Below are 13,772 nucleotides of genomic sequence, written 5' to 3'. Positions count from 1 at the left end.
GTCAAAGTTATGTTTCAAACATATCCAAGGAAAAGTGGTAACAACCTGTACACATAACTAATGTTGTAAAAACAAAGAAACATAAAAATAAATGCGGAACACATACTGAACATACACTAACATGGAGATACATTTCAAACACAAATTACAACCCTCGTTTGACAAAGAAACTATTATGAACACGAGCAGAAATTTCGAGCAAGCTCACAAAACCAAAACGAGCTTCTAAACTCACTCGGTACTGCAATGGACTGTTTCCATTTCAAATAAAACGGCCACCATAGTGTCCCAACGAATTCATTTTCACTCGAAATGTGGGAACAAAAGGAGGAATCCAATACACATCGTCATAGCGCCGATTTTCTGTTTGCGATGAAGCTCCATGCACTTCGGTCCTTACTTCATTCAGATCTCGCATATTAAAATGCAGAGGGTCCCTTGTTCCAGCAAATAAATGGACTTATTTCTGCATACGGTCGCTTTGAAAAGAGACCGTGTTTTAACGTTAGAATAAGCGCGAACTTCCCACAGTGGAGCACTTTAAAGCGCTAAACTTAAAATGGTCGACCCGCCCGTGTCATAGGTACTTTCTCTGGAACGAATCGCGGACAATCAACGTAACTAATTATTTAATGTGTTTCAACAATTCATACGCAGACAATGCCCCGCGTGTGTCGCTATGCGTTTTCTTCACCTGTCTCAAATATTTTAGTATTTAGGTTGAGAAAAATTCTTTACGCTGATATTATAACACACCCATTTCGACAGCCCATTAATCGTTTGTTATTTTTTCATTAGACGTTGAATTTTAAATTTTTCATTCCGCAAGGCCTAATGGATATTTTACGATCATTTTTACAACAACACGCCCTCTATTGCGTGTTTATTGAATTTATTTCAGTGGCCACAATTAAATTATTGTTTCCACTGAAATACCAATAAACCTTTTTTATTTAGATATGGAATAAAACCTGCAACCGCGAAGATGTCTGATAGCCGTCAATTGTTTTAAAAAAGTAATGTCTAAATTAATGTCATTTGCCATTTTGATAGGAGTTTTTGCCACTTGATGTTTCAGAATCGTGGGATTTTTACATTTTTAAGTGTTAAAATGTTTTAACGGATTTAATTTTTATAAGGCAAATATTTTTATAAAAAAAATACGGAACACTGATATCACAATAATTGTAAGTAACTTTTGGTCAGACGATTCTTCTAAGATTCTTCTTTTTGATTTGTCATGCCAAGGACAGTCGAGGACCAGCGGCCTCATTCACGTATTTTGACAGTCAAAATCTCGTTGACGTTTAGAAGTCGTCCTATTGAAAAACAGTTCTAAATCCGTATTCACAATTCACAAGGCTCATTTCTATAGAACGATTACTCGTTAGGATCGCAACTCAGCGATTTGTTGTCCTTGAAGTTTTGTTACGTGAATAAGGCTACTGAAAGCCTACTGGGTAGGTATGCCCTGGTGCCCCTGGTATACCTTTAGGTACTTACACTGCGAAAGAAGCCCAGAAATCCGTATTTAGCATCATCCATTTAACTATTTATCTTCTTACCACATTACACCAGAATCGCCTAATGTTAGCACTAGACTCAGAATAGCGTCTATTTGACTTGTTTCTCAAAGATACTTTTGGCAGAGCAAAATATTAACATGTTTAGAAAACAGGATGTTTCCCTTCAAACGCAATAAATGCATTGTGGCCCATGCGATGGTTTCACTCTTTCCATAAATAATTCATGGCCGTGTTTGACCATGACCGTGCGAGCCCCCGTGAATAATGATGGGACGGGCATTTCTCCTTTATTAGACACGAGCGATCCTCGTCTTGTTTGCAACTGGTGACAAATAATCTGAAACTAAACTATGGGTACTGTAAAATATTAATAACTGGTATAAATGTCAAGTAGTCATGGAAGGAATCTATGAAATTGATAAATTTAAAAAACAAATTATCTTTGCAAAAATCTCTGTATGAAAATTTCTTGTAGTATTGTCCCATTTAGTTTGGTTCGACTCTCATCAGCATTAAATAAGTATCATTTCAATTATTCAACTCTGCAAATTATACTTTAAATGTTTTTTTTTACAATACTTACAAGCTTAAAATACAACCGTTACAGGAGGTGGGAACCAGAGGTAGGAATAGTCCCGAAGCTTGAATACAAAGAAATATCTCATTCTGTTTTCTTTTGACCTAATAAAAAGTAAATACTCCAAACAGTAATGGGTAGGTAATATTGGTACACACAAACTTTCACCAACCTATTTCATTACTGCAACAGATCTGTAAAAAACAAACCATAGAAGAATGTCTACAAAGCAAATAAGACCCACATTGGAAATTAAATCGAACGTTGTTTCTCCAACATAACGCAAGTCGGCGGGAGCCAGCTTCGTTAAATAAACTTACAAAACTGGTGTTTTCTATATTTACAGATAGTGCACCTGGGCCGGGAACGATGTCAAAGTCCCAAGGGAGCTCTGTGTGAGTGCAAACTTTCCGATAAATGGATTGCAGTTCTGTTATAATCACGTTGCGGGTCTAGTTTAGCTCCTATTCATTTTGTGGTTGGGTTGAAACTTTTCTGAAAAATTGTGAAAGTTGTCAGAGATTGGAACTCGGATTTTGATGGAAGTTGAATCGTTTTCAGTTGCGTGATTCTAGTGGTTAGACAGTTTAAGGTTTTAATGCGCCATACATTGAAGGCGTAGGCTAGTCAGCTAAATATGAAATCTCTTTTTAGTCTTAAGCTCACATTTGTAGTGATCACTAGTACTTAAACCTACGAACTATTTTACATTTTATAATACCTACCAGCAAGCATTTTTTTTGTCCAAAATAAACTATGTTTTCACATTTGCGGTTTGACCTTACTTGATCTAAAATTCTCACTACGTAGTTTCCCCAGCTGTACGTTTCTTCCCTATTCACTAACTTATGATCTCTTAGAGCAGAGATACAAAACTTCTTTATTAATAAAGTTCTAGATTCTGTAACTGCAGTCGTGCTGCTTGTTCACAGACCACTTAACTGTTAGACACCGCATTACTGCAACTATTTACTAGCTCTTACGGCTCTGAATTGTACTACGAGAAGTAGCTCGTAAGTCGTCGGGCAAACATAGGGTCGTGTGTCTGATTTCCATCACAGACAATTAGATTTTTTCAAGTTTGGAAAATGAAAAAGTTTAACTTACTGCTCTAATTTTTTAAAAGAAGTTATCAAAACGAGACGATGTAAAAACAAGTTGCGTAAAGATATAACATAACGATTGATAGACCGAATTAGTAAGCAGTTACAAAACAATAATTTGGAGCAACAAAATTAAGATCTAGCATAGGTATTAAACAGGAAATGCATTCTTGGCATTCCTTTTATGTAGAAAAAAATAACTGCTATTTAAAAACTTACAATGTCTTTTCCATAGCCAAATTCCTTTTAAAATTTCCGATCTCTGATAGAAGAAGTTCACATTGAGAGATATATTTTTAAGACAATGACATCAGTCTTTGGAAAATTGATTTTGAGCAGCATGTTATAGAGTCAACCTTTTCTTGCACTTTAACTACGTACTCTGCACTACGTATACCTAAGTTGTCTGTATGTTTGTTTTATTAGAGTTTCGGAGAAACGTGTGTCGCAATGGGAGGATCTAATGAGGAAGTTTTCGGAGGCACACAGGGAAGAGTGCAAGTGAGTAGTTCTTAGTTATTAACAAACATAAACCGAGTAACTGCAGTTCAACCAAATTAGAGACTGGGAAATAGGTCACCTATTTATTTCGCCTTGAAACAACTGGATTTGATCATGAATTAGCTATGAAAATAAAAGCATACAATTAATCGCTTGGTAAAAATATTTAAAAGGTAAATTAAACTCATATACCTAGCTGTCATATCTGTCTATCCAAAAAGTCATCTGTAATTTTGTTTGTACTAAGTTTTACAATCAACTTACTTACCTACCATTTATCATACTTGATTAATGTTAGCGTAAAATGGCCACAAATTCTTGCACAATACAGTGTGAGTCACGTTAAAGTGTACATATGAAAATAGATGAAACTAGACCTATTTTAATCGACAAAAAAGAGGTCAAAAAATTTTTGAGATTTTTTTTTATTTTTTATAGAATTTTTTTTCTTCCAATTACTTATTGTAAAGAAAACGTAATAAATTTTAAACTAAGCGGTATATCCTGATAAAATAAAAACAGTAATAATGCTAAATAACAGGCGATACTAAAAAAATACATAAAATGCACAAAAAAGGCCAACAAATAATAAAAAATAATACTTTTTGAAAAAAAGCTGCTTTTGAATTCGTGTTTTTTTGGTTATTTGATAAATTTCTCCAAAAAATGCCCCTATAACCGGTGGTTTTTACTACTTTGTATTATTCTCTATCGTATTACCTTCATAAAACCAAAAATCGCATGTCTCTATCCCTATCAAAGGAAGAAAAAAAATCTATATATTTTTTTTTAAATCTCAAAAAAAAATTGACCTCTTTTTTGTCGATAAAAATAGGTATAGTTTCATCTATTTTCATATGTACACTTTAACGTGACTCACACTGTATTTATGTTTGACTTTTAGTACTCTTGAACTCTTCGTATAATATATGGAGCCATACATTTTTGCTATGGAGATCATCTTCAACTATAATAAGTATTTTACCACTTTTTACTTGAAAACTTAACCAAAAATACTTAAAAGGAAAAAAATAATTGACAGTTAATATTATTTCGAATATTTTGTACAACCTTTGCTTATTTCAATAAGTTCATAACTTTGCGGCAATATGGTCTGCTCCAATATTGTCCGCACTTTACTTTTCGAGCAAACATATTTGACACACTTATTTTGAATCGGTCGTGTTAGAATATAAGGATATTGTAGCTTTCACCGATCGAGACGTTTTATCGAAGCGGTAAATCATGGGTTATGGTTTTTATTAGCCATAAGTGCCATAACCGACACATTGGGCGCATAAGAAGGGCTTCTATATGGGACTGGGACAAAGTATTCTGGTTTAAATCCTTTGAGAGATGAGTGGAATGGTTTATTTGCAGCCATTATCGTTTTAAAAACCAAATTTGATATTCGTAAAGCTTCATTTTTATTCATCAACTTTCACTTCATTCATTTTGACGCAGCATTATTTATTCCATTTTTGTTATTGGAATACCCAAATCTAAAATCCCTTTATAAAATAGAATGTTACTCTACCTACCTACCCTATATCAACGCATTTGGCTGCTGGCCCGTTTTCGTGATATTACTTTTTATGTTAAGATTGTGCCAATACCCATTTCAATGGCAACTCATTTCGGAATAGGAGGCCAGTGGTAACGTCTCGCATTTTATTATAACCTATATTCAAGTTTAATAACTTTACTGACCCCAAAGTAAATTCATGAAAAAATAGGCATCATGTTTAATAACCTCAGGTTTGGAAAGTACATCTGCATAGTTACGAAAACGGAGAAGAGTTAAACAATGTATAGGATCTATGAGTCTACGACTCACGCGCTTTTCAAATTACACTCTCAGAGAACTTAGATCACTCTTATATTATGCTCCAAAAATGCGCAAGGATTTATAGTAGAACCTAGTTTATAATATCTGTTTCCTTTTCAGGTCAGTCTCAGTAGACATACCACGTGTGCCTCGATCCGTCAAGCAGTTTCCAACTGGCTCTCAGTATGAAGGCACTTGGGACGTTCTAGGGATGAGCGGCTATGGAACGTACATTTTTCCCAATGGTAAACTTTCTTTCACATTTAAACCAACCAACATTATAAAAAGTAACAAAGGATGATCTAAAACTGTCACTGACAAAACATCGACTTTACACCTATTTCTCCTTAACTTTTTTGACCTTTAGACTAACCAACATTGTAAAAGGTAAAAGGATGAACAAAAACTGTCTAAAACTGAACATCGGATGAAAAACGATTTACAGTGTCGTCGTAAATTGAATATGAGTTAACCTCCCGATAAAAGTATTTTTGAAAGCAAAAATGTTTTGGACATTTCTTTTTATTTTGTTGGTTACACAAACGTATCATAAGGTTTTATAGAAATGTGTTTTAAAGGTTATCCTATAAATATTTGAATATGCAAAAGGTCGGATACTATAGGGTGAGCGAAAGGTCACAGGTTCAAATATGAGGCAATTTTAAGTGTTTTTCAAACACTTTTAAAATAAAATCATAATTTTTTAGTTGTTGTTTCCAAGTTATGGTTTATGATTGGCCTGTGCCTCTCGGATACTTAAAATTAATACTTCTTTCTTTATTTATCAGACGTAATATATGAAGGTGAATTCTACGACGGCATGTTTCACGGCAATGGAGAACTGCGGTACCCGTGCGGCGCCATCTTGCGGGGCAAGTGGAAGCGCGGGTTGCTGACTGAACGGACTCTGATGTTCGCTGACGGACTGGAGTACAGTGACGACGACTGGAAGTACTGCCGCATGCCTGATAGGAAGTTAGTACACTGTTGTGCTGCGGTGCCTATGTGGGGCCATCTTGCGGGGTAAGTAGAAGCGTGGGCTGCTGACGAAGCGGACGCTGATGTTCGCTGACGGACTGGAGTACAGCGACGACGACTGGAAGTACTGCCGCATGCCTGATAGGAGGTTAGTACACTGTTGTGCTGCGGTGCCTACGTGGGGCCATCTTGCGGGGTAAGTAGAAGCGTGAGCTGCTGACGGAGCGGACGCTGATGGTTGCTGATGGGCTGGAGTACACCAATGACGATTGGAAGTACTGCCGCATGCCGGAGGTCAGTACACTGTTCTTCTGACTGTTCACTGCTCTACTATCTGTTAAAAAACTATACCAAATCAAGAAATATTTCAGATAGAAAAGCTTTACAATGGTCACTATTATTTCCACTGACATGATTACTTTGTCATGCTGCAATAGAAAAAAAGAAGCTTAAAGTCCTGCTCTAATAAACATAATATTTTAAATGACTAAAAAGCCTATCCTGTGCAATAACCCCGTCACAAGTTAAAAAAATAAAATATGCTCTTTCATTTTCCATCCGTTTCTGAAGTAACTCCAAAATGTTTGCAATAAAGTAAAAAGCTACCGCAAACAATGTTTACCTTTTAGAGATAAGATTAAAGTGTCAAGTTAACTTTGTCTCAATCCATAAAAAGGTATCCAAAGGGACGCATTTTCGTATCATTCAGGTAATGGTAATTTTTAATTTGAATAAATCCTCGCAAAGTTTAGGGTACGATCCCAAATCAAGGAAAGTTTGTTCCGACCTCTTTTATTCTTGATTCCGCTACACTCAGTGAGTAATTGATACATCAATTTGCGGATAACTACTTTAAACAAGCAAAAGTTACTGCTCTAAGCTGCTAGGTATACTAAAAAGTTACGAACATCATAACCAATAAGAAGATTAACTTAACTCACTATAAATTGTTTTTCTGTTTCAATTACTATACAAAAGTTTCCTCGAGTTATTTTTAAAATGAAAAAGCTCAGCTATCCATCGTTTTGAGTGTATACTATGAATTCCATATTTCCGCCAATGTAAATTTTCTTGGTAAAGCTTTACTGCTTTTTCAAGCCACTTTTTATTAATCTCGTCTAACGGATGGCTTATGTTTATCGTAAACGGTCCATTACTTGAACAACTTACGGAGTCTGCCTGGTCTAGTGTAGTGGTTTGCATATCGGACCACAAAGTGGTCGCTAGTTTGAATCCCGCGAGAACAAATAATTGGACGCTATGGCTTAAGTATTCCTATGTCGGTATTTAAGTAAGTATCTAGTCCGTTATTTATTTAGTCGTCTAATCTACTAAGTTTAGGTTAGTTGAAGACCGTAGATGGCAAATAACATCATTATAAGTTGCAAAATGAGCTTTTTGCCGCTCTAATAGTGTAATTAATTAATTAACAATCCTTTGCTCTTTTAGACTTTACTTATTTACAAAATAATCCTTACAGTCAAAAATTAAATGCGTAATGTAGGTTTTATAGCGGCATGTTCACGGCGACTCGCTAATGGCCTAGCATTCACGGAATTGAATTAAATATGGAATTTAGCTCCCTAATGTACGAACTGGGGACTGAGAGTACTAATGTCATTTCACGTCACATGTCGTAAATATGCGGGCCTTTAATATGTACAAGGCACAAGTTTATTACACCGCTAAAAGCCTTTTGCTTTTTAAAAGCTGTAGAGTCGCTGTAGAGTCGCTGTAGAGTCAACATCAATCCAAGAATTGATTGCGTCGCCCAATAGTCCGCTCGTGGTGTAAAATATTTAGAGCCGCCGATTCAATCTGCATGAATGAACTGAAAACTAACAGCGAGCTTTGATAAAGTCAATTCTATTACGGAACGAAAGGCTGCAGAAGTTATAAATGAAAATTATTCATGTAATTTTTGTTCTTAGCAATATTCAAGACTGTATGTAGGTCATCAATTAAACCTAACCTATTTATGAAGTTACAGAAAACTGAATATTTTTACGTACACATTTTCTGAAGAAAGCTCTTTTGTGAAAAGAAATACCTACTAAATTATTTACCCCGCATTTGGATGTTAAATTAGTAAATGTAGTCTTCTGAAAATAACTTCTCATCGCGCCTTGTAAATGGTTAGCATAAATTGTTTGCTTCGAAACGTTTCACTATAATTTTTCGTTATAAATGGAGTTTATTTACTTACCTTCTACATCAAAAAACAAATTAAATTACGCACAATAAAAATACAGTATATCAATTTAATATTTTTGTAGTATTTACGATGTTGTAAAAACCTATATTATGAACTCTGAGCGAATGTAGGTACACGCAAGAATAACGTTCTATCTACATTATTCGGGTTAGAAAACTCTTACGATATTACTTGCATTAAAAATGTATATTCTTTATTACCTCTTGAAGGAATCGTAATGTTATCCTTTTTCATGATACCTACATCAGAAAGACTCATAAGCTCAATTCAAATGCTAATTGCTCACACTTTGGGTACTTAGTAATACGGGGATTAAGTGTGTAAGCGCGACATTTTAATAAACCCTTTTTCAACACGCCCGTCTGGGTTCTTTGTTTCAACCGAAAAATGGGATTATTAAGCTACCTCAATATTTAGTCACTCATATTTAACGAAATGAAAAGCCCACGAATAAACACCGCTTCGTTGTGAAAAATTTGATGATGTGCACAATTAATAATGAGCAAATAGTAAATCGTATTTTCGTTGTTTTTATTTTGTTACTGGATTTGAATTTCGGTTACCAAATGTTAATTAAAGCATCGACCAATGATACGCAAAAAATTTTGCTGGAAAAGCGTCTGGAAAAGAAAGAATGAAATCGCTCTCTATTGCGTGCAATTTTCTTTTGAACTCTGGTATTTTGTCACCAGTTTATATGATTTATTTATTTTCGTTTCAATTATAAATATCACACGGAAAGCGATTTAATCCCCAGCTATATTTTAGGTCGAGTGTAATCATCAAAGCGAACTTTTACTGTGGGAGCATCAACAAAATCGTAAAACGAGATGAAATGGTCCTTACATAGTCGTCGAAGTTAGTAGAGCTATCATTTGTATGGGGTGATGGAAACTTTTTCGCGACTACTGTATTCGTACTTAGTAAGTCTTGTTACTTAGGTAAACATTGTCCTAAATAGCAAGTTACTTAATTTTTTCCATTTGTTATTATGATCCCAGTGTTGCAAGGGAAATAAAAATATATTTTATTTTATTACAACATTGAACTCCTTTTCAAACTATAATGGTGTGAGTTTCATGGGGTAATAAATTTTTGGTATTCACAAAATCGACACCACTATTAGAAACTATTACACAACAGCACATCAGAATCCATCAGAAGAACCTACTTAAAAATAAATCTACGTTTACGATGTCTTGTTGCTACCTTACATAATACATACATTTTTTATTTCAATCCAGGTTCACCATAGAATATGAGGAGGGCCTGCAGCCTTCAGGACTGTCGTACCTCACCGCTGACCAGCCCACGCGGGAGATCCCGCCGGGTTACTACGATACCGGCGACGGCTTCTACGATCCCAAGACCAAAGTTGTGTATAAAGCCACTGATCTGTCGGCCATCATCAGGTAAACATCACACATCCTGAACATAGGTTCCTGGTTGGAAGTGACCTGCAGTGACTGAGGGCTAGCGTCTTAGCACTCGTTGGCGCTACTGTAGAGTAAGGTCCTGTCACTTGCCAGTGGTGCCTTCAATTATGTGTGAAAACGATAGCACTCATTGCGATATGTTTTTATAGGCAGTCAAAACGTGTAACTCTCGTTTGCATCGTCAAAAATTGAGACCTGTCCTCATTTATTTTTAATTTCTGTCCGAATTTACAAGCATTTCATTAACGGTGACATCCTGATTAAATTGCTCAATTAATAGCAGGTACTCGACAGTTAATTGAAATTGGGAGATTTTCCGCGAATCTGCACTACGCGTGTCAAAAATCGAATCAAATTCCCAATAAGGGCCGTGTATGACTTTAATTAGTGAGCGCCAAAACTCGTTAATTGCCGTGTTAATTGGACTCTCGATTACTCGCACCCGTTTTAAACTGAATTCGCACTCTTTCGCGTCGTGAAATTATTTCTTAATTGTTACTGATTATTCCAATCGGTAGGGATAATTGCCATATTAGGGATCTCTGTGACAGAACCCTTCCTCAAACAATTTCCATCTATCCAATCTTGTCAATTTGCAACAAAGTTCATTTATGTAAACTCATTTTTCAGATACCTACTTTGAATTGTCAAATCTTTCAACTTCGTCAACAGATCGCCATCGATCCGCGAGCAGAAATGGATAATCGAGAACTGCCGCACCGCGCCCGAGAAGGAGTTAGGCCCTCGACAGGACTTGTACGAAGAGTGGCTAGAACCCCAAGTAGAGCCGCAGCCGCCACCGGCACCCTCCGTCGTCACCCGCATGCCGGTCACCGTCCGCGCCTCGCGGGGGCGCTTCGAGAGCGAAGTGGTTAGAACCTTATACATACAGACTTAGATCACATTATTCCATCAAGCCTGAGAAGGACCCCCGACAGGACCTGTACGAGGAGTGGCTGGAACCTCCAAGTGGAGCCACAACCGCCGACGGTCATCTTTCGCGCCTCGCGGGAGCGCTTCGAGAGCGAAGTGGTTAGAACCTTATACACACAGTCTTAGGACACATTATCGCACCACGTCGGAGGAGTTGAGCCCATCCAGGGCCTGTACGAGGAGAGACTAGAGCCCCAACCCCCAAGCCTGGAGCCGCATCCGTCGGTCACCGTCTGCGCCTCGCGGGGGCGCTTCGAGAGCGAAGTGGTTAGCACCTTATACATACAGACTTAGATCACATTATTCCATCAAGCCTGAAGGAGCTGACCTCCGCCCCAAGTGGACCCACAGCCGTCGCTGGTCATCTTCCACACCTTGCGGGTGGTTAGAACTCCATACATACACACTTAAGTAGGACACATTATTCCATTTAGCCTGAAGGAGCTGGTCCCCGCCGACGATCATCTTTCGCGCCTCGCGGGGGCGCTGCGAGAGCGAAGTGGTTAGAACCTTATACATACAGACTTAGGACACATTATCGCACCACCTCGGAGGAGTTGGGCCCATCCAGGACCTGTACGAGGAGTGGCTGGAACCCCCAAGTGGAGACGCAGCCGCCGCCGGTCATCTTCCGCGCCCAGCGGGGGCGCTTCGAAAGCGAAGTGAACCTTATACAATACACACTTAGGACACATTAATCCATTTAGTCTCAAGGAGCTGGGACCCCGCTAGTTCCTGTACGAGGAGTGGCTGGAACCCCAAGTGGAGCTGAGGGCGCTTCAAGAGCGAAGTGGTTAGAACCTTATACATACAGACATAGGCCACTGCCAAGGAGCTGGGCCCCCGCCAGGATCTTAACGAGGAGTAGCTACAGTCGTCGGATTAGATCAGAATAGCTATGAGTACCTAGAATAGGACCGCACCCAATCTCCCTATTAATTTCGTAATAGGTGACTAGGGAAGAAATTTTCTTCACTGGGAGGAGGAAGATTGGAGACGGTCCTCAGGTCTGATGTTTACATTATATGCGAACATCGGGCCTCCCAAACTTTAAAAAAAAGCTTCTTCCTGATACCTAACAGGTATCAGGTACCTACTTACAAAGTAATTACAATCTAACCTATTTTTAACTTTCTGCAGGAATTGACATTCAGACTTCTTCAGGAAGATTCGACAGATTCTAGCACTCAATCTCAAGCGTCTATTTCGTAGGGTTTATTAGTTTTAGTTATTGCTACAGATTAGATGTTTGTCTCAGTTGTTGAGTTTTTGTAGATACTCTTAATCTTAGTTATTGATTTCGCGTTAATGTTTAATGTTATTCAATTGCGAAGGCTAAAATGATACATAATTATGATTTTTCGTGTATAACTTCTTCTAATGCTATATGAATAAATTAGTTTAATTAATTATTTTGCCTTTTCTTGCAACTTATTCCAACAATACAGTAATACCAATACCGACTGCTTCTGGTTCAGGGTTTGCCCCATTTCCAGTTAGATTTTCTTTAATTTTGCTTAAGAAAACTTACCCTGGTAATTATTACTGTGCCTATTTTATCAGTGAGATTCTTTCATAAACTGACTTCCTTATCAATCAAGTTCTTAGGTCAGCAGTCAAGTTGTAGTAGTTCTGCCACTTTAGGTCAATATTAAAATAATTTCAAATCCCACAGGATGCTATGGACGAAGACATGATCCGAGAACGAAGCAGGCCAAAGAGGTGGTCTTCCATGCTCTCTATGAGATTTAACAAACGCCCCTTCATTTATTACGAAACATCGGCAAGCAAAATTGATCAGGAATAATTATATTCCAATGTTTATGTTGATTGTAAATTAATCTGTACCTAAATATGCAAATAAAAATGACCGTAAATTATTTTTTCGTGTTTTTTGAAACTCCTTAAATACTTAGGTACCTATAAAATATTTATCACCAATTAGGTACTTTGCCTTTTGTCATACCTTCCACGGTTCTGGCACACTTTAAAATTAATTTAAAAACGGTAGATTATATCAAACGGGTCATCTATCAAAAGATAGTCCATGAATAACGTGTAACTTTGTGTCAAAGGTATCGGCATTTACCTAAAACGGAATAAACTTTAGGTCCAATTAGAACTAAATTATGCTGAGGAATGCAAATGGGTTTTTTAAGGTTTCCTTTAAGGTTTTAGGGGCTTGCTCACTGTTCATAGCCCTGAGCCATTTTTGCGTAATTATCTTTCGCAAAATTAATTCAAAGTTCTGTCCGTCACGAGGGAAGCTGGTAAAAGCTGCAGACTGACTGATGGCGTTTCTTGGAAAATATAATCAACGATTCCAAAGCTATGGCCCTAGAAAGTCACTGCAGTGCTTGTATTTAAATTAAATGATATAGGTATTAATTTAGGTATTAATAAATAAATCAGATGCTCCAGCTAAGTACTCAAGTCACATAAAGTACCTACTTAGTAGGTACTTATGTGTTTCCCCCTTTTATCCGCGGTCCCACCATACCCCCCTTGTGGGTTCAGGGTTTCTTTTCATAGACCCCATTTTATCCTTATTTCTTACTGTATTTTAATTTATTATCAAACTAAAACTCTCGCGATGAAGCCCCGTCTCCGTAGTCACGACGCCTCTGTGCCTCCATCTACCACCTACCATCATAAGTAGGATCACAGCTACTGTA

General features: G+C 37.4%; 1 protein-coding gene across 1 annotated transcript; it reads left to right on the top strand.

Moving 5' to 3' along the window:
* The first annotated feature begins 1,061 nt into the window (after positions 1–1,061).
* On the top strand, positions 1,062–12,960 carry LOC114361605 (MORN repeat-containing protein 5). Its single transcript, XM_028316704.1, has 8 exons — positions 1,062–1,187; positions 2,450–2,498; positions 3,633–3,707; positions 5,656–5,780; positions 6,324–6,510; positions 9,973–10,140; positions 10,837–11,035; positions 12,773–12,960. Exons 2-8 carry the CDS (start codon positions 2,473–2,475, stop codon positions 12,902–12,904), a joined length of 912 nt encoding a protein of 303 aa, XP_028172505.1. The 5' UTR covers positions 1,062–1,187; positions 2,450–2,472; the 3' UTR covers positions 12,905–12,960.
* The last annotated feature ends 812 nt before the right edge of the window (positions 12,961–13,772 follow it).

Source organism: Ostrinia furnacalis, unplaced genomic scaffold, assembly GCF_004193835.3.
Source record: "Ostrinia furnacalis isolate ACB-3 unplaced genomic scaffold, ASM419383v2 OfSCF5843, whole genome shotgun sequence".
NCBI lineage: Eukaryota > Metazoa > Arthropoda > Insecta > Lepidoptera > Crambidae > Ostrinia > Ostrinia furnacalis.
Note: the sequence above shows the minus strand (reverse complement) of the source record. Positions and strands in the feature narration are given on the sequence as shown.